The sequence below is a fragment of the Cnephaeus nilssonii genome (assembly GCF_951640355.1).
Source record: "Cnephaeus nilssonii genome assembly, chromosome: 10".
Lineage (NCBI taxonomy): Eukaryota > Metazoa > Chordata > Mammalia > Chiroptera > Vespertilionidae > Cnephaeus > Cnephaeus nilssonii.
The window spans coordinates 20059212-20077918 of NC_137081.1; the positions used below are offsets into that span (position 1 = coordinate 20059212).

General features: G+C 46.0%; 1 protein-coding gene across 2 annotated transcripts in view; it reads left to right on the top strand.

Annotated features, from left to right (window-relative positions):
• The first annotated feature begins 417 nt into the window (after positions 1-417).
• Positions 418-18707, top strand: part of SMARCAL1 (SNF2 related chromatin remodeling annealing helicase 1) — a 48504-nt gene continuing 30214 nt past the window's right edge. Inside the window, exons 1-8 of one of the 2 annotated variants that reach the window (XM_079782800.1) lie at positions 418-621; positions 1735-1771; positions 2183-3036; positions 3793-3843; positions 7627-7833; positions 9148-9198; positions 13622-13808; positions 17621-17771. In XM_079782800.1, coding sequence (XP_079638926.1) covers positions 2241-3036; positions 3793-3843; positions 7627-7833; positions 9148-9198; positions 13622-13808; positions 17621-17771 — 1443 coding nt within the window. In that variant the 5' untranslated portion in view covers positions 418-621; positions 1735-1771; positions 2183-2240. Of the gene's footprint in view, positions 622-1734; positions 1772-2182; positions 3037-3792; positions 3844-7626; positions 7834-9147; positions 9199-13621; positions 13809-17620; positions 17772-18707 lie in introns of those variants that run through there. The other variant, XM_079782801.1, reaches the window with a different exon arrangement.

Below are 18707 nucleotides of genomic sequence, written 5' to 3' on the forward strand. Positions count from 1 at the left end.
GTGATGTTAATTTTCCAGCGAAGATGGAATAGTGAGTGGGGCTTAAGTTGTAAGGTTATCAATGCCAGGAAGAATGCCCCAGGGGACACTTTTTATTAAGAGCTTCCAAACAGTTCCGACTGGGATGCCCTCTGGAGGCCACTCTGACAACCAACCCTCTGGAGACCGTTCTCACAGCGAGACTCCAGATTTGTAAACCTCGACGTCCCAGGTTTTCACGATCTGGTGCTTGACTTAACCTTTGGGGGAAACCGAGGACTACAATTCCCAGGGTGCACCACTTCAGCCCCGCCTCGCCCAAGAGCTAGCGTCTCCCCAGGTCCCCTGCCCAAACTACAAATCCCAGAAGACCCTGCAGCACTGCTCCGGTCTCTGGGTTCGCCACTCCCACTTTTGAAGCGTAAGTGTGCCCGTGTTGCCCGCTGGGAAATGTCTCAAACACCCTTCCCTTTTCAGGCCCAGGAACGGGGCGCTGCAATCAGGCGCGCGAACGGGCAGCGTTCGGATGCCGGCTCCTAACCGCCCGCTCGGAAGCGCAGTCTGGCTCGGGAGGACTCGAGACGCGCCTCGTCTCGGTCCGCCGGGAAGGTGGCCGTGCTCCAGGCGTTGCCAGACTAGAAGGTAGACAGGGAGGCGGACGAGACCAAGTGCCAGCCTGGAGCGGGGAGGGGGCTGAGGGGAAGGGTGAATCCAAGCGGAGATAGTAGGGGTGGAAATAGGGCGTGGCTCTTTACTAACGGGCCGTCGTGAAGCGCGCCCCTAAAATTAGAATTTTAGATGTCCCATCAGGGAGAAGAGGAGGGGCGTCCGTATAGTTCGATGGCTTATGATTTGGGACTGATGAGTGGAACTTCACCCCATGGCCTGGCCTTCCCTGGCCCTTGGAGGCAGTTGGCACCCCGGGCCGTGGGCGCGGGGAGTGCAGGTGCAGGAGGACCCCAGTTGGAAAGTTAGGCAGGAGTGTTGTTGGGAAGTTACCCAGGGCACCCGAGGCTTCAGCTATGTCCCGGAAGAAAGCCTTTCCCAGCCCCTTCCTAACTCTTGGCGATTGAGGTTGGAAGGTCTCTGGGGATGTTTGGGGTTCTGAGCAAAGGGAATCCCAGCAGGAAGGAAACCTTTGAACCTCGGAGGCCTAAACAGTGCTGCCGGAGTGCCCCCTATGTCATTATAAGCATTACATCCTATGACATGGGGTGGGGGCTGTTGAGTCTGAACCAATCCAGAGAGATTGGTGTCCAGCTCCCTGGCTGTAGAATATTGTAAAAGTGGCTCTGCTCATAGAAAAATGACTTGAGTAAATTAATTTTAAAAAATAAGGTACAAAACAATGTATATATTGTCCCTATAAGTATATTTCCCAAATATGGGACATGTGTCTATGTCTATGGATAGAAAAAGAATCAGAACTATTCTGTACTTTAAACGCTGAAGAGTGGTTATTGATGGGTGGTGACATTACAGATTAATTTTACTTTTTGCATCTTTATGTAGCATCTGAATCTGTACAATGAGCACGCATTACTTTTTATTCCCCCTTAATTTTTCCCAAAGAGTCACTGGATTGCTCTGAGGGGGTGCATTTTGGAAGGCAGGCACTGCTCTGGGGCTTGCATCTGTCGGGCCCGTGCAGGCTGATTCGCCAAGAATGATAAGAGGATTGCATTGGAGGCCCAATTGGAGGAGTGAATTTAGTGTGCAGTCTATGTGAGGCTAATGCTTTTTTTCTTCTTCTAGGTTGGAAAGAGTTTATGTTAGCAAGTCTCACACCATGGTATGTGGTTGTTTTGATCTATGTCTGTCTAATCCTTTATCCTTTCTAGTTTGAAATGTTCTTCTCATTAACTGGTGGATTTGGTTTGCACTGCATAACTTCCTTGGGATCTGAAAACTCAGTTGGCTAGGGGATGAGAGGGAGAAAAATATTGTAGATGGAATGCCTCTTCAACTTTGGATTTGATCCTTCTTTTTTCTCTTTTGTCAGGGTATCGTTCTAGCCTGTGCTACCTAGTATTTCTGTGTGTGTGTGGCGGGTGTGTGGGGGGGGTTAATTATAAAAGAAACTTCAATATATCCACTGTTGTGCTTCTTGTGCATTTCCTGGGACAAAAGTTTGTTAAAATCAAGGTAGGCACATGATAAATACATACATCTCATGTTTATTTCAAATGTTTTTCTTTCCCAGCTTTTACCACGTTTCTGATTAAAGATTGACGTTCCTGCATAAGCATTTTCCTGTTACAATGTCCTTGCCCCTTACAGAGGAGCAAAGGAAAAAGATTGAAGAGAATCGACAAAAGGCTCTGGCCCGTAGAGCCGAGAAACTAGCAGAACAGCATCAGAGTGCAGGATCGGGCTCCTCCATTGCTGCCCTTCCTTCCCAGTCCAAGCAGGGTTCTTCTCACAGTCTCCCCAGGGATTCTTCTAAGCCAGTGAGCCATGGTGTCGTTTTCAAGCAACAGAAAACCAGTGGTTCATCTCACAGTCCCCACAGTTTTCATCCCAGCACTCTGGAGCAGGCAAAGGGGACATGGAAGAGTCCAGGAGAGATGCCCACAGCCTGCCCACACCACAGCCCACCAAATCAAGTGACTCTCACCAGGATCTCCCCTCCCTTGGCACAAAGTCCTCCAGAGGTTTCCAACCAGCAGCTCTTGGGTCAAGGTCATCCTCAGGTTTCCCACTGGACCAAATCGACACCCTTTGCTAACACAACTCATGAGCCTTTGGCCAACGCAAAGAGTTCCCAGGATGCACCAGCTTCTTCCTCTGGACAGCTCCCCAGGGAAGCTCAATTAGAGGCCAAGGCAGCCGGACCCTCCACCTCGGGGCAGAACATTTCTGATGTCCATTGTGGCTCCGGGAATGTGATGCCCAGGACTGAAGGAAGACTCCCACAGAAATTGGCGGCCTCACCTCACAAAGCAGTGAGCTCCCAGGAGGGAATATGTGTAAGGGATGGAGACCGTTTCCAGGTGAAGATTGGGTACAACGCAGAGCTCATTGCCGTGTTCAAGCGTCTGCCCAGCAGAAAGTTTGGTAATGCATCTTCATTCAGTCTAGTTTTTCAGATGTTTTTTTTTTTCTATTTCTAGAATCCCTTTTAATCTAGCAGTTTCTCATACATATGAAGAGGGTGCATTGGCACATTCTGTCTAACCAGTTGTTAACGATTTTCTATTTTAGTCCATGTTTTCTTTTGTCATAGACGTTCCTTCAAACAGCTGCCAAAATTAGTGGCTGCCACACGGCCATATGGAGAATGGATGAGTGTTTACTGAGAGGCCAGCTCCTCTGCCAGGTGCTTCATATGCCCTGTAGCGCTTAAGCCTAACAATTTTTTGAGATAACTAGATGTTATTTTGAAGGAGATGGGACTGGCTCAGCACGGTAAAGTTACGGGCTCGGGTTGGTTTGTCTGAAGGGCAGAGCCGGAATGTGGCTAGCTCTGCCTTGCCTCAGTGCACGTTCCTTCTCATACCTGAGCTTTACCAGACTACACAGGGTCCCACCTCTGCCCTCAGCCGTCTGAAGTGAGGCCCATAACATGTCAGAGCCTGGCTTAAATTTCTTGATATGGAATAAAAAGCATTATTCTTATTTATATTTCCTATCTGTCCTGTACAAGGATTTTGTAAATCAGTGGGGGCTTGTTTAGCCAACTTTTTTAATTTAGCATTCATTCATTCATTCATTCATTCATTAAACAAGCTTTTATTGAGTGTCCAAGTACAGATTATAACAACAGTCAGCAGCCTCATTGTGGACAGACCGAGTATTTGTGTTTCATTTTAGATCCTGACACCAAGCTGTGGAACTTCAGCATGTCCGACTACAGTGCCCTGAGTAAGTAGGTGTGCTGTCACCCTCATGCAGGAAACACTGGTATTGAGAAGTTTCTCTGGAGTAGCAGGTGTGGTCTGGCTGGTGGTTCGGAAGGCTTTCAGGCCACCGCCCCAGTGCTCTTCTTCCTTCTCACTATGGCCAATCTAGTGAGGCAGCTCACTGGGTGATAGTCACTGGCAATATTAACAAAAGCTGGCATCAAATGGAGACTGGCATGTTCCAGGCTGTTCTAAGCCCCTTACATGTGCTATAACTCTTTTATTCCTTATGACAACCATTTTACAGATGGGAAAACTGAGGCCCAGAGAGGGTGTGTAACTAACATAGGGTCACACAGCCAATAAGTTGAGCAAATAGGATCCAAACCCAGACAGTCTGACTTCAGGGTGCATGTTCCCACTGGATCGCTGGCTCCAGCCATGGCAGGCAGCTATGCCAGCCACTGCTCTCAGGAAGGTTTACAGTTCCTCAAACCACCCAAGTCCTCACAGCACTCTTTATACAGCTAGCTAACTAGAGATTGCAGGGAGGGGCATTGCCCAGGCAGGCTCCAGCCACGGCCAGGTCTGGGGAGACGCGGTCAGGTTGTTGTCAGGGCCCCTGGGTGCACGCACCACTTCTGAGATTTTGTTGACTGTCCCTGCTTCAGGGTTTTTGTCACCTTCTCCTGGTGCCTGAAGTCTGTTCCTCTGCCCTGGGTGTCCTCACATCTCCCAGCAGCCATTTCTGTCCCTTCTCTTCCCTCCCAGTTCAAAGAGGGAAAAGATGAGGATACATGGTGAGGTCACTCCTCCGATTTGGGGCACCAGTACAGTTTCTGGAGGGTGATGGTCAGCTCCCGGCAGAAGTTCCTGTTTCTCTCCTTGACCTCCCCATCTTGAAATGTGTGACACTTGGTGATATCCTTTTCTTTGGTAGCTGCCAGTGGACTTTTGGGGGGGCTCATTTTTACTCTTAATCCATTTGTTAGGTGTTGGAAAGGGGAGACCCAGTGCCCTAAGTTAAGAATGCAGGTTTTGACACACTGTATTCTCATGGTTCCTCAGATTAAACCATTGTTTTCCACTGCCTTGATTTTGTTTGTTTTATTATCTTTTTACTCCTGTTCTCTGACCACACTGCATGGTGACCTAAATGACTTCTGTGTTTGCAAATTCATTTATGTTTTCTGTGTGATATGCTTGCCTTCAGTTATGCTTCACATATTTTTTTGAAAACTATTTAACAGGCACAAAAGGCTGTTCATAGCTTTTAGAAGAATTTTACTGATTATTTGTTTAACTCCTCTGTGTCCTTACCAGTGTTTTGCACACTTAAGCTGCTGTCTCCCAAGATATATTAACACTCTCACAATGATCATGGATTTGTGCATTTATTCTTCTTTTTAAATTTTCAGATAGGTTCATGATTGTTGTGTCTTCTTAGTAGATTATAGTTTTTCATCGGTATAACATATAAAGGGTGGTCTACCAGTCTTTCCGTCATTTTGCTTCGGGTATACGTCTGGATTTTGCCTTTTTTTTTTTAAATATATTTTATTGATTTTTTACAGAGAGGAAGGGAGAGAGATAGAGAGTTAGAAACATCGATCAGCTGCCTCCTGCACACCCCCATTGCCCGCAACCAAGGTACATGCCCTTGACCGGAATCGAACCCGGGACCTTTCAGTCTGCAGGCCGACGCTCTATCCACTGAGCCAAACCAGTTTCGGCGATTTTGCCTTTTCAATCCTATCACACACGCATCATATGGAAAGTATATCAACATGCAAAGAAGAAACACTTTCCCCACAAACGCCCCACTCAGTTAACCACTATTAACATTTTAGTTTTGTACCTTCCAGCCTTTTATCTGTGCATTAAAATATACAAATTTTTACATATGTAATGTAATTTTTATCTTGCATAATTCACTTAGTGTTTCAGCATAGCATTTTTATTTTCATGCTGAATGTTAACAGTTAATGCTGAGTGATAAAAATGCCCATTATCAGCCGAAACCGGTTTGGCTCAGTGGATAGAGCATTGGCCTGCGGACTCAAGGGTCCCAGGTTCGATTCCGGTCAAGTAGGGGGTGTGCAAGAGGCAGCTGATCGATGTTTCTCTCTCATCGATGTTTCTAACTCTCTATCCCTCTCTCTTCCTCTCTGTAAAAAAATCAATAAAATATATTTAAAAAAAAAACATTTTAGTTTTGTACCTTCCAGCCTTTTATCTGTGCATTAAAATATACAAATTTTTACATATGTAATGTAATTTTTATCTTGCATAATTCACTTAGTGTTTCAGCATAGCATTTTTATTTTCATGCTGAATGATGTTTCTAACTCTCTATTTCTCTCCCTTCCTCTCTGTAAAAAATCAATAAAATATATTTAAAAATAAAAAAAATAAAAAAATGCCCATTATCAGACCACTTTGACTTCCAAAAAAATGATTTCATACTATTGAACTCAATTATTTTGTATTTCTGTCTTTTCCAAAATTTCTTCCAAAAAATCATTATTGATTATATGATATTTCATTGTATAAATATGTCATAAATTGCTTAAATCATTTTCTCTTTATCTGTTTTAATTTGCTCCCAGTTGTTTTTGTTTTTTTTTCAGTGTTAAAGCTGTAAGAAACATCTTTATCCATAAATTTTTGTATTTTCAATTGTTAGTTGGGGGAGATTCCTAGAAGTTGGATCATTTGATCACTTTTTATGGTTCTTGCTGTATATCACCACATTATTTTTCCAAAGAATTTATTCCCAACTGGCAATGCAGGTATCTATTTTTTATAAGTTAAAAAAGGGCTTTTTATTTCTCTGATTATTTGTGCAGTTGAACATTTTTTTCAAATGTTTATTAGTCATTTCCCCCGTCTTTTCATCTCTATCTTTTGTGGTCTTGGGTTTGTTTTGTGTGTGTGTGTGTGTGTGTGTGTGTGTGTGTGTGTGTTTATATATATATATATATATATGTATATATATATATATATATATATATATATATATATATATATATATTGATTTGAGAGAGGAAGGCAGAGGGAGAGAGAGATAGAAACATCAATGATAAGAGAGAATCATTGATTGGCTGCCTTCTGCACGCCCCCACTGGGGCTCGAGCCCGCAATCCAGGCATGTGCCCTTGACTGGAATCGAACTTGGGACCCTTCAGTCCACAGGCCGACACTCCATCCGTTGAGCCAAACCAGCTAGGGCATGGTCTTGGTTTTTATTTAAGTTTGGACTCTGCTTGCCTTTCTTACAAGTATCTTTACTTGGTAGTTTTGCCTTTTAATTTAGTTTGTGTGTTTTGACAATTTAGTTTTATGTAGTCTAATCTATTAACCTATAAAGTACATCAGTAATAGGTGAAATAAGGTTCAAAACTGTGTTCTGTGGCCTGGTGGGCCTTTGTCTCTCTCCCTTGTTCTCTAAGCAGAGTAGGGGCCTAGAAATAGGGTCAACTGGGCGATTCTGGTGTGTTGACTTCAGCAACAGAAATGATCTAATAAACTTGCTCATTCTGGTGAAATCCCTCTTCCCCTGTTATTTTCTGACTTGTGTTTTAATTTGAAAACTTAAGGAGCAGAAGAGTAATGTTCAATAAATAGTGAATTTTCCAAAGCCTCAGTTAAAGCATGCTTGCAGAGCTTCTCAATCCAACAGTACCTGCCATGTGTAATTCCCTATGACCTTGTCCCTGCCCTCTTCCTTTGCCTGTCTGAGCATCCAAGGGCCATGTGAAAGTCATCCACCTTGTCACATCTGTTCTCCTCTTCTCCTTCGCAGTGAAAGCAGCCCAGCGCCTCCACACGGTCACCCTGCAGCCTTTGGAAGGGGCCAGCAGTATGGCACAGACCGGCTTGCCTTCGGCTCCCTCTCTTACCTTTGTCAAAGGGCAGTGCATGCTCATCTCCCGGGCCCGCTTTGAGGCAGACATTGGCTATTCACAAGAGTTGATTGCACTGTTTAAACAGATGGATTCTAGAAATTACGGCAAGTAATTGGCCCCTGCCTGCTTTTCAGGGTGGGTAGTGGTCTGTGGTCTCAGAGTAGGGTGTTTTTCTCTCAATTTGAACACTCAAAAATGGCTTTCTTGGTAGAGCCTTCCTGATCTGCTCCTCTTGTAGAGAGGTGATGCCTAAATTGTCCAGATAGTGAACAATTGGCCTGTTTTGTCCTCAGAGGCCTCCCAAAGAGAAGACACCCTCCCCCCCCTCCCGCCCCCCCAATTTCCCCCAGTCACTTGGTCAGTGTTTTCTTGGTAGAAGCAGATAAATTTCTGCTTCAGCCATTTAAACCTACCTGTTTAGATTTTGTAGCAGAGCTAGAAAAACAGATGGTTGTCATAAAAATAAATGTCTTTCTGTAGACTAAGACCATAGTTCTCAAACTTGAGCATCATCAGAACCACCTGGAGGGCCTGGTAAGCCCAGATTGCTGGGCCCTGCCCCCAGGGTCAGTGTTGATGCCTACTTCCCACCCAGAGATACTGAATTCATTGGTTTGAGGTGGGGCACTGGTCGTTTTAAAAATCTTCAGGGGAGTCTAATAATCAGCCAGGATTGACAACCACTGGCCAAAACCAAACAATTTTGCTTTATTTTTTGTGAGGTTCTTCCAAAACTGTCCCATCCGAATAAAGGGCAGAAATCAGCTTCAGAATTCTGAACTCCTGGAGTTCATACTTAGCATGGGCCATGTGGTTTTACAAAATGGTGTGGCTCATATGGATTAACTAGAGGACTGGTGCACGGATTTGTGCATCAGTGGGGTCCCTCGGCATGGCCTGCGGGGATTGGGCCGAAACTGGCAGTCCAACATCGCCTGCTGCTCCTGCCTGCTGCTCCTACTCATCCTGGCCCCACTGCACCTGCCACAGGCTTGTACCCAGTCAGTCCCGATCGGGAGAGGCTCACACTGCTGCATTGGCACCCACCAGCCATTAGCATCTGGCGCCTGTCGGTAAGCTGAGCAGGGCTCTGGCTGTGGGAGCACACTGACCACCAGGGGGCAGCTCCTGCATTGAGCATCTGCCTCCTGGTGGTGAGTGTCATAGTGACTGGTCAAACAGACGTTCGGTTTACTGGTCACTTAGGGTTTTATATATATAGATATTCACATTCTTGAAATGGTTTTAGCCTTTCCCTGGGCAAGTAGAAAGCAAGGTCTTAAAACCTCTTGCCTTTGAGACATCATGGTCACCACACCATGTGAGCTCTCTGGAGGTTTAGGAAACCAGGGACTGAGTGTGAGGACGCAGCAGAGGCAGGCTGGCACGTTTGCTTATTTTGTTTCTTCTCGTTGCAGATGTCAAGACCAGGAAGTGGAACTTTCTCTTGGAAGAGCACAATAAACTAAGTGAGATGCCCACCTTGCTTGTTTTATATCATGCTGTTGTTAAGCTTTAATTATCTGCCTTAAATTAAGTGTTTTAAAAGATTCTCCTCCTTCCCCCGTGATGACTGCGCATGCTGTGTACAGGACTAGGAAAGGTGGAGATGTTCTCAGGCAGCCCCAGGCCCATCCGCTGAGATAGTGGCTTTACAGCAGCCCAACGAACAGGGGCCTCTGCTTCCATCAGCGTGAGGTGGTACTGGTCAGATTCCAGAGGCCGGGGAACCTCCCTCCCGCCCATCATGGAAGTGTGGGGATCAGAGGTGAGCGAGGATTGCCTTGCTTAGATGGAAGCTGCTTTGGACGCCCTCTGAGGACAGGCTCTCAGATTACTTCTAGAACCAGATGATCGATGAAGGTGGGAGGGTCTCAGCAATACTGGGCTCCAGGTGGGCTGAGGTCTGCCAGAGGCGTGGCCTAGGCCAGGGCGCACAGCTTTAATGAGCACTTTGGAGATGGACCAAAGGAAGGGATATGGGTACAGATGTAACTACAAGAAGGAGAAGCCAGTTTGGACTTAACATGTTTCTTCTCTGCCTACTTGGGTGGGGTAATACAATATGTCTGAGGAAGGGGGACATGGTCTTATCTCAGCCTGTCCTGAATGTCCGTCTAACACCCATCTTCCATGCTGTCACAGCTCTACAGAGGGTTTGCTGCTGGCATCAGCATTCCTCCTGTTTGACCCCGATGACTTGTGGGCCTCCCAGCCAGTGTTCGCACCGGTCAGGCCAGGGAGGCTGAGACATCGGCCCTCTTGCCCACCTGGCTGGAGCTTTAACAAAGAGGAAATCTGGGTTTCTTCCCTCTGTCTCCTCCTTGTGACTTACTATGGGACATCAGGCGGATTATTCGACATTCTGGGTCCCATTTGTCCTTTTAGTAAAAAAAAAAAAAAAGTGGGGGGTCTTTAATCCATACCTGCCCTTCTGGCAGAAATTAAATATAAGAGAAAGGCTTTGATCCTTGAGGAAAGATTGTGGCAAACTCAAGGCTAAGTTTGAATATGATGAGATACTTAGTATCAGGGAACACTAGCTGAAGCAGAAAGGATCTGAGACCCCATGGCTGCTGCCAAATTTTTGGTGAGAAATAAGAGTGGGTTTTTCCCTCTCATCCCTTTGTCTTTCAACCACAGAAAGACATAAATGTGTTAGCTATAAAGGCTTGACTTTCATGGAAGGATAAAAAGCAGGATACTTACAGCATTCGCAGGTGAATGTAACGTTGAGAACCATGACTCTCGACTCACACAGTATTGTATAATGGTTCCACGTCTTTAGTGGGCCACATATTCTTTGGAATATGTGATGAAACAACAATTCTTCATCCAGAAAAACGCACACAATGGCCAGACATACAGTTTGTGTTTGTCATCAATAATCCCTTGGATCTGGAGTTAAGAATTCTAGATTCAGAGTTCAGATTACTGTTTTCCATGTTGTCTGGTCATTCCAATGTCTAGTGGAAGTTATGACTGATTCTCCCCATTTCATAGATTGGAAAAAGCTTAGGCCCAGAGACAGGAAACGTTGTTTTCCTTATTGGGAGCATTGCAGGTCATGATAAACTCAGACTCAGACTAAACTTTGAGATCTTGAGTTTGTATCATGACCTGTATGGAAATTTAGAAGCCAGACCCATGCACTGAGAGGCTGAGGAGACAGGGCCCGGCAGAGTGCCGCAGGTCCCGGTGAGCTCTGGTTCCATCGCTATCGGACAGGACACCTCTCCTCATCCCTGGGGCTGGTTCCTCTGTGGAAATTAGATGACTGACCCTGAGCTAGGGAACATGTGCATGGAAAACTAATTAAAAATGACAGTAAGACCTTCTGAGTAGATGAATGCTCATTGGTGACCTGGTGATAATTATTTTCTCCAGATTAGGTGACTAAGCTTTCCTCTCTCTTTTCTAAGTGACTTGAGGCCTTTGCCCACAGGGAAATTGGCATACGGCCCTTTGTTTCCCCAACTGTCACAGTCCAGAAGGACTCTGCATCCCCCTCAGCGATCCTGTCTTGTCAGCTGCTATTTGAAAACATTCCCATCTCTCTGCTGGGTGGCTTAGTGGTGGTCTGCCAAAGCGCTTTCACTGAAACGACTTCTAGATGGCTCCTGAAGCCAAGCACGCTCCTGCCACCTCCCAGCACAGGGACGGGACACAGCCACCGTCGGCAATGCGTGGGGCTTTCTCAGAAACACACCCCGTTGGCCCAGGTAGCAGCACAGGGATTTGGAGACAGTAGTTGGTAGGAAGCAGAGTGGAGGTTTTTTCCTCTTGAGTGGCTGAAAGAACGTAACGCTTACAAAGCACCGTATTTCACAGCGGCCGGATCATCAGCCGTGTCTCAGTTTTCGTCAGGTATTTGAGTTCTGAAGGTCACTAGGATTATAATGAAAATGGTTTCTGAAAGCACGTGGAGTGCTCAGTCTCCTGATGTGTGGCGAAATCAGCATGCTCAGATTTAATTTGGAGGCATAAAATGTACTTCTGCATCAAGATGGACAGTCTCTTTATGATGAAGCCGCCAACCTTACCTAATTTCCTATCCTGGTGATTCTGTTCTTGCCAACTGTTCCCAGAAATAACTGGTACATATATTTAGTGAAGGACAAAATGGATTTAAATGTATTGAAAATACAAAACTATTTAAGGTAGTGGGTGGCTCCGTCCTCCAAATTCACATCAGTATTTGCAATTGTAGCCAATTGGTTGTGTGGCAAAACACCTTGTAATATCTTGTGAATATATTAAGGAAAAACATGACCATATGGAATAGAGAACCAACAACCTTAGAATTTCAAATAATATTGGGTAGAAATGAAACATGCCCAGTTTCTCTTTACTGGATTCCTGAGCACAGTAAGCCCCTTGGTTTTACTGTGACTCTCCCAGGGTGCCCCTGAAAAGGAAAAGGATAAAGAGCAAATGAGGATCTGTGAACAGTGGTCACCCTTCTAACTTGATTTTTCAAAGGACAATGCTGAAAGGGAAGAACATTAGAAAGCTACAACCCATAGGAGAGCGGGCTGTGATTGGTAGGTTAATGATTCTTCTACCACCAGCAATCTCTAAGTCTATCATCTTTTCTCTAACTTGGATTTTTTAATCTTCCCCTGCCTATTCCCCCCAAATTGTATGTTTCATTTGTATCCTGGTTTATTCTTTTTCCTTTTCTCTATTGAAGAAGTCTTTTTCCTCTTAATTTTAAAATCAGGTGAGGCTTAAATTCTTTCAAATAGTAAGATCAGTGAAATTAATTTGCTTCCATTTCCATGTAGATCTCAGGTAATTTATTTTTCCCACTTGGGTTAATGGCTTCTGACTAGAAAAAGAGATTTCCTTTCAAGTGTGAGGAGGTCTGGTTCCTCACACTTGAAAGGAAAGTAGAGACCCCTAAAGATGAGCTGTAATGGCAAGTCAGACTGAACTTATCAGGGTTGGTAAATGTTTTTTTGTAAAGGGCCAGAGAGTAAATATTTTAGGCTTTGTGGGCCATGCGGTATTTGTCACAACTATACAACTCTGTAGCATGAAAGCAGCCATGATAATCCATAAACAAACTGGCACAACTCTGTCCAGTAAACCTTTATTTACAAAAACAGGCCGATTTGGCCCACAGGCCTTTGCTTGCCAGCACCTGCTTTGGAGGCTGAGTAGGGAGCTAGCAGGCCACCTCAGGACTAATGGATTTTCTGGCTGCCTCACCACTGAGATCACTACTGTAAAACTTACCTCTCAAAGGGAGGTCATCATTCTCTTGCTGAAAGGGTCAAGAGTGTGCAGGGCCACATGCATTATCAGTTGTGGCCTTTGCGTGGACTTTGCCCTTTGTTGTTGTTTGGAAGTAAGTACCATCTTACTGATCTTTCTCAGAAATGCCTAGCATCTTCTCTGTGTGGAGCTCAGTGCTTCCTTGCCTGTTGACAGCAGGTGACTTAGAGTTTTCTGACTTCTCAAACGTCGGAACCAAAATAAAACATGAGGAGAATGGAAAGGAGACAAGATTTTTTCATTTACATTCTTGCTTTTTCTGGGCTGATTTTTTTTTTCCTTATTTGAATGGGAATACTAAGATAATTTTTTTTTACATTACTTTAGGTTAAAAAAAAGATCAGTCACAAAATCACTTTGTATTACTTTCTAGTGTTTGTGTAGAATAGAAAATCAATTTTGTGTGATTGATTGCCCTCATATTTGGAGAAATTAAGGAATAGAGAGGGAAGACTTGTTCTCTAGCACGCGTCTATCAGCCCTGATTTTCTGTCCAGTTAGTTTTTTAAGTTGGCATGCAGCAGAATTTCAGCCATTGAACTTTGTATTTCATAACCCCTGGATCTCTTGGACATAACACCCCAATTCATATGCCTCTCTTCTTCCTTCTAGTTGAAAGGGTGCGCTGCCTCCCACAAGTGCAGCTGAATCCTCTGCCCAAGACACTCACCCTGGCCTTTGCTTCTCAGCTGGAGAAGACGTCTCTTTGTCTCACAGCGGATGTCCCTGAGGCCGACCTCTCTGGAGTAGACCCCAAGCTCGTGTCCAGTCTACTGCCCTTCCAGAGAGCTGGAGTCAAGTAGGTGCCTGGTCTTCCTCTTGCTCCCTTTCCCTCGCATTTCATCCCTCCCCACCAGCTGTGTTCAGATGCTCCTTCTTTTGTGAATGCTCATCTTTCACAGACGTCTGGAAGCGGTTAGGCATTAAACAGCCAGGTGTGCTGTTACCAGAGCCCTAGTGTAACCACTGATTTCAAATTCTGTGAGTTAGCAGGGCTCTGCGTTGCAGGTGTGCAGAAACCTACTCAAACTAGTTGAACAAAGAGATTTCTCAGTGCATGTAATAGAAAACCCAGAATCTAAAAGGATCTCATCAGACTCTGTCCCTCTCTCAGCTCTGCTTTCCTCTTAGTTTGCTTTATTCTCAGCCTGATGTTACTCAGGTGTGGCAGCTGGGGCTGCCAGGGACTTCCAGCTCACAGCCATCAGCCCAGCATCCCAGCAGGAGCACCTCTTTCCTCGGAATCCCACACTGAAATGCATGGATCTGGACCTAATCAGTCATTGTGGCCCGGAGCTTGAAGTCTTGGTGAGGCTGGGTGATAGGCCTGCCCCAGAAGAATTTCTTGGCCTGAGAGTGGCAGGTGGTAGTTTTCCAAAAGAAAGCTAGGGTGCACTTATTATAGAAAGAAAAAAGATAAACTTGTGGCCTGACCTGTCCTTTTCTCCAGAGTTTCTTGGGAGAAGCAAAACAACAGGTTTGAACTTGCCTTCTAGTGAATATATGGGAGGTCAAGGAGAGGGGGGAGGTCTTGATAGTCCATCCAAAAATATGAGCGCTAGATGTGATGTGTTGGTAGGCAGTATGGTTGGAGAAGAGCCCTGTGCATGGGAAGAACTGAACTGCAATGGCACTGGCGAGCAAAGGCAGTCTGCCTGTGTGCCGCCCACTGTGGTGTTTTAGTTAAAGCTCGGCTACTATCTCAGACAGGGTTCTGTCCTGGGTGTGGTTTTGGCACAGCCACACCTAACTGCGTTCCCATGGCCCCAGCTCCGCCCACCCTCTCCTCTTCCTATCCTTCAGCCTCTGTTCCTCTGAGGTAACACACTTTGCCATTTCGGTCCTGCATCTGCTGTGATCTGTGATGTCCTTTGGGCTGCGTTTTACCCAGACTCAAGGCAGTTTTGTCCTTTGCTCTTTACTTCCTCTGGCTCCTTCATGACAATGTTGCCCACTCTGACTTCAGCATCAAGTTCTTCATGGCTCCAGTAGAGATCCATGGGCCCATGTGATACCTGCTGGCCTTGCCAGTTAATCTCCTCACCACTGGGGCACTGTTCAAGGCACCGGGCCAGTGTGCATCGAGACAAAGTGGGGCCAGCAGCTCCCATCTTTTTCTCTAGGGCTCTGAAAGTGCTATGGTACTTACAGCCTTTCTTCAACACTTTCTAATTAAATCCAGATTTTAACTTTCATTCTCTGGTGTTGAGGGAAGAGGGCTATGAATTCCACATGTTTTTTTGTTTTGTTTTTGCATGTAAGAACTCAGTTGAAAACTCCCTTATACTTATGGAGTAAAATCTCTTAGATACATATCAGCTTCCTCTAATGACTAAATGGTCTCTCAATGAACCAGTGAATCGAGGCTCTGGCAGACAGCCATCTGCCTAAGGCAGTGGTTCTCAACCTTTCTAATGCCGCGACCCTTTAATACAGTTCCTCATGTTGTGGTGACTCCCAACCATAAAATTATTTTCGTTGCTGCTTCATAACTGTAATTTTGCTACTGTTATGAATCGTAATGTAAATATCTGTGTTTTCCGATGGTCTTAGGTGACCCTGCTAGTGACCCACAGGTTGAGAACCGCTGCTGTAGAGCCTAAGACCATCAGAAAACACAGATATTTACATTACGATTCATAACAGTAGCAAAATTTCAGTTATGAAGTAGCAACGAAAATAATTTTATGGTTGGGGGTCACCACAACATGAGGAACTGTATTAAAGGGTCGCGGCATTAGAAAGGTTGAGAACCACTGGCCTAAGGTCTCTTAGCTCCCACAGTGAAATTGGGGCTTAAATCACGTTTTCTGATGAGGGCAGAGCTTCTGTTACAAAGCCTGCCCTTTAGAGGAGGCATCAGCTGTGTGATTGTTTCTCTGTTTACCCAGGTGTTTGCTTTGTTCTCATTTTTGGCCACTTGGTTCCTGAGCTGGGCTACCTCAAGGCAGGGAAAAAGGAAAGACTGTGAAATTCAGAGTCCATTCTGCTTTGAACATGACCAGATAGACTGAAGTGCTTCGGTGCTCCCTGGCTGCCCTGGCTGCCAGTTTTGTAAATCAGAAAGTAAGATAGGGAATAAATCTTTTCACACTTGCCCTCCCTCCGTCTGAGTTGTGGGTTCATCCTGAAATGGTCCAGAGGTTTAACCCAGGTCTGAGGTAGGTGTGCCAAGAAGAGGCCTGTTCAGGGAGGTGAGGTGGCGGGCCACTGGGCTCCCTGCCTTCCCACTGAAGGAACGTGGTGGCCACGGCCTGGGGTGCTCCCTCTCATTGGGTGGGCTGTTGTGACTGCTGGGAGGACAAGGAAGTGCAACGATGTGACGCCCGTTGTCTCCGTGTGCTGCTGAGCCCAGGCGTGCTGGCCTCATGCCACCCACAGGTCTGCATGTGCATTCTCCACCTTCGTCAAACACTGGCCTTTCCAGGCAATTCAGAAAGGCCGTGTGCAGCCTAGAGTTCTTGTCGGCCAAACCAGCTACTAATTAAAAGAGATTACGTTCTCTGTCTTTACTGTGTGAGAAGGGAAGAAAAAGAGTTAGTCATCTTGCTTATTACCAAGTTTCTGAGCAGATAATCAATTTTTCAGGAATCATCTGAATGGGGATGGGTGTGTGGAGCAGGAGACCAGACAGCTGGCACTCGGGATCCCCTCAACGTTTCACTGAGTCATCACATGACTCGAGCAAGTCATTCTTACTGTTGTGCCTTTTTGTCAAATAGTAGCTATAAGAGAACATTCCTGTGACCCTGTTTTAAGTGCTTTACTTACTAACTTCATTAATCCTAGAAACAGTTTCTGGGGTAGATCCTGTTGCTATTCCCATCTATGGCTGAGGCACCAGGAGGTCAGATAACTTACCTCTGAGTGGTGGAATGGGGATTCCAGCCTGGCAAATTGGGCTTCAAAAGAGTGGACTTCACCCTTATTTACAAACCATTAGCAAGAGTTGTTGCACTGGAAGGCTTGGGGCCTGGAGACTGCTGACTAGTGAGCACCTTTGCTGAGGTTGCTGCTCCCTCTTAGATAAACTCCCTGTTCCACCCTGTCCTCTGGCTGCCACCTCCTCTGCAGCATGGTGTCTTTACTAGTTCCTTCCCTCTGCCCTTTGCACACAGCATCCTCTCTAATCTTCATCTCTAATTTCTCTCCTCCCCTCTAGGTAGATCTCTTGTGTGAACAAGGGTACCCCGCCCAGCCCCTTATTGGAGACCGTTTCCCACTGTCTTTGCACACCCCCGGGTTCGCCTGCATTGGGCTGAGGGTGACTCTTATTGCAGACTTTTATGACCTGATTATCTTACAGAGCTTCTCCCTACCTTTGACCACCACTTCACATCTTCCCGATTTTGACTCCTTTTTAAATTATAATTCTGCTCCCTGATTAGCTCCTGCTTTCCCCTCTTTGGGGAGCAGATCTTTTCTCACAAGCAGGGCCCATGCTGACTGCGCACAGCCTACACCGAGCCATGCACACGTATCACTTTACGTGGTGGCAGGTAAACTCGTGCCCCTGGGGTACTGACAGAATTCAGATCATTGAGCTTTGAGCTTTGTCTGCCATACATCCAGGGATCAGTGTGTTCCTTTCCTTACCTTGTCTGCTTCCAGTTTTGCCATCGCAAAAGGAGGCCGCCTGCTGCTTGCTGATGACATGGGCCTGGGGAAGACCATCCAGGCCATCTGCATCGCCGCCTTCTACCAGAAGGAGTGGCCGCTCCTGGTGGTGGTGCCCTCATCTGTGCGATTCACCTGGGAGCAGGTCTGTGCTCTTTGTGTTCGGATTTTAACAAAGACGCTTTTCCTCAGGGTTAGAGGAATCAAGTAACAGCTTGGGGACGGGGCCTGGGATATTTAAAGTCCTGCTTCAGCTGAAGGCAGAATGGAAAGGAGATTCCCCCTGAGCCTGCGCTCATGGGCTCCAAAGTAGAGTCCCGTTCTACCTTCAGGGAAGGAAGCCACGGAGCCACAGGGCTCAGACTCACCTCATTCTGTTGGCAGACACTTCCTGTTAGTAGCACCTTTTGTCTGTACTCTGCACTTAATTTTCAAAATATTATTCCTCCTTTAGTTCCCATAATCCCATAGTAGCCATGTGCAGCAGGTGCAAGAGAGATTAGCCCATTTACAGATGAGAACACTGATCTCAGAGAGGGCAAGCTCCACACTTCCTGCTAATGTGGAGCAGTGCAGAGCCTAGAGGTTGTGTGCCGGACTTCCTGGCTCAGAGCTTTTGCTCTCTGTGGAAAGGGGTGAGGGCAGGATGTTCCCTGTCTACCAGGTACCTTTATGGCTAAAAAAATCTGACATGAACTTAGCTTTATTATCAGTCAGCCTCGAGCTTTGTCTGCCATACATCCAGGGATCAGAGTGGTTCTGTGACATGAATAAAAATCCAGATAAGCCAACTTGATAAAGAAGGAAGCCCCATGCCTTATGCTGCCTGTGGCGGCTGTCGGCTTCGTCACACCTTGGCTTCTTCCTAAGCCCCCAGGAGCTGCCCTGGGGAAGAAGCAGCTCCGCCTGCAGCTGCTCAGCCTGGTGCCCAGACGTGCCCATCGAAACTTTAAAAGGGTGCATTGAAACAGTGCCACATTCTTTTCCTGTCCTGCGAGCTGAATTCTGTCAGTACCTCCAGAAACTAATGATTCGACACATGTATTTTGTGTGTTAGATTCCCACAGCACCCTCAGAAATT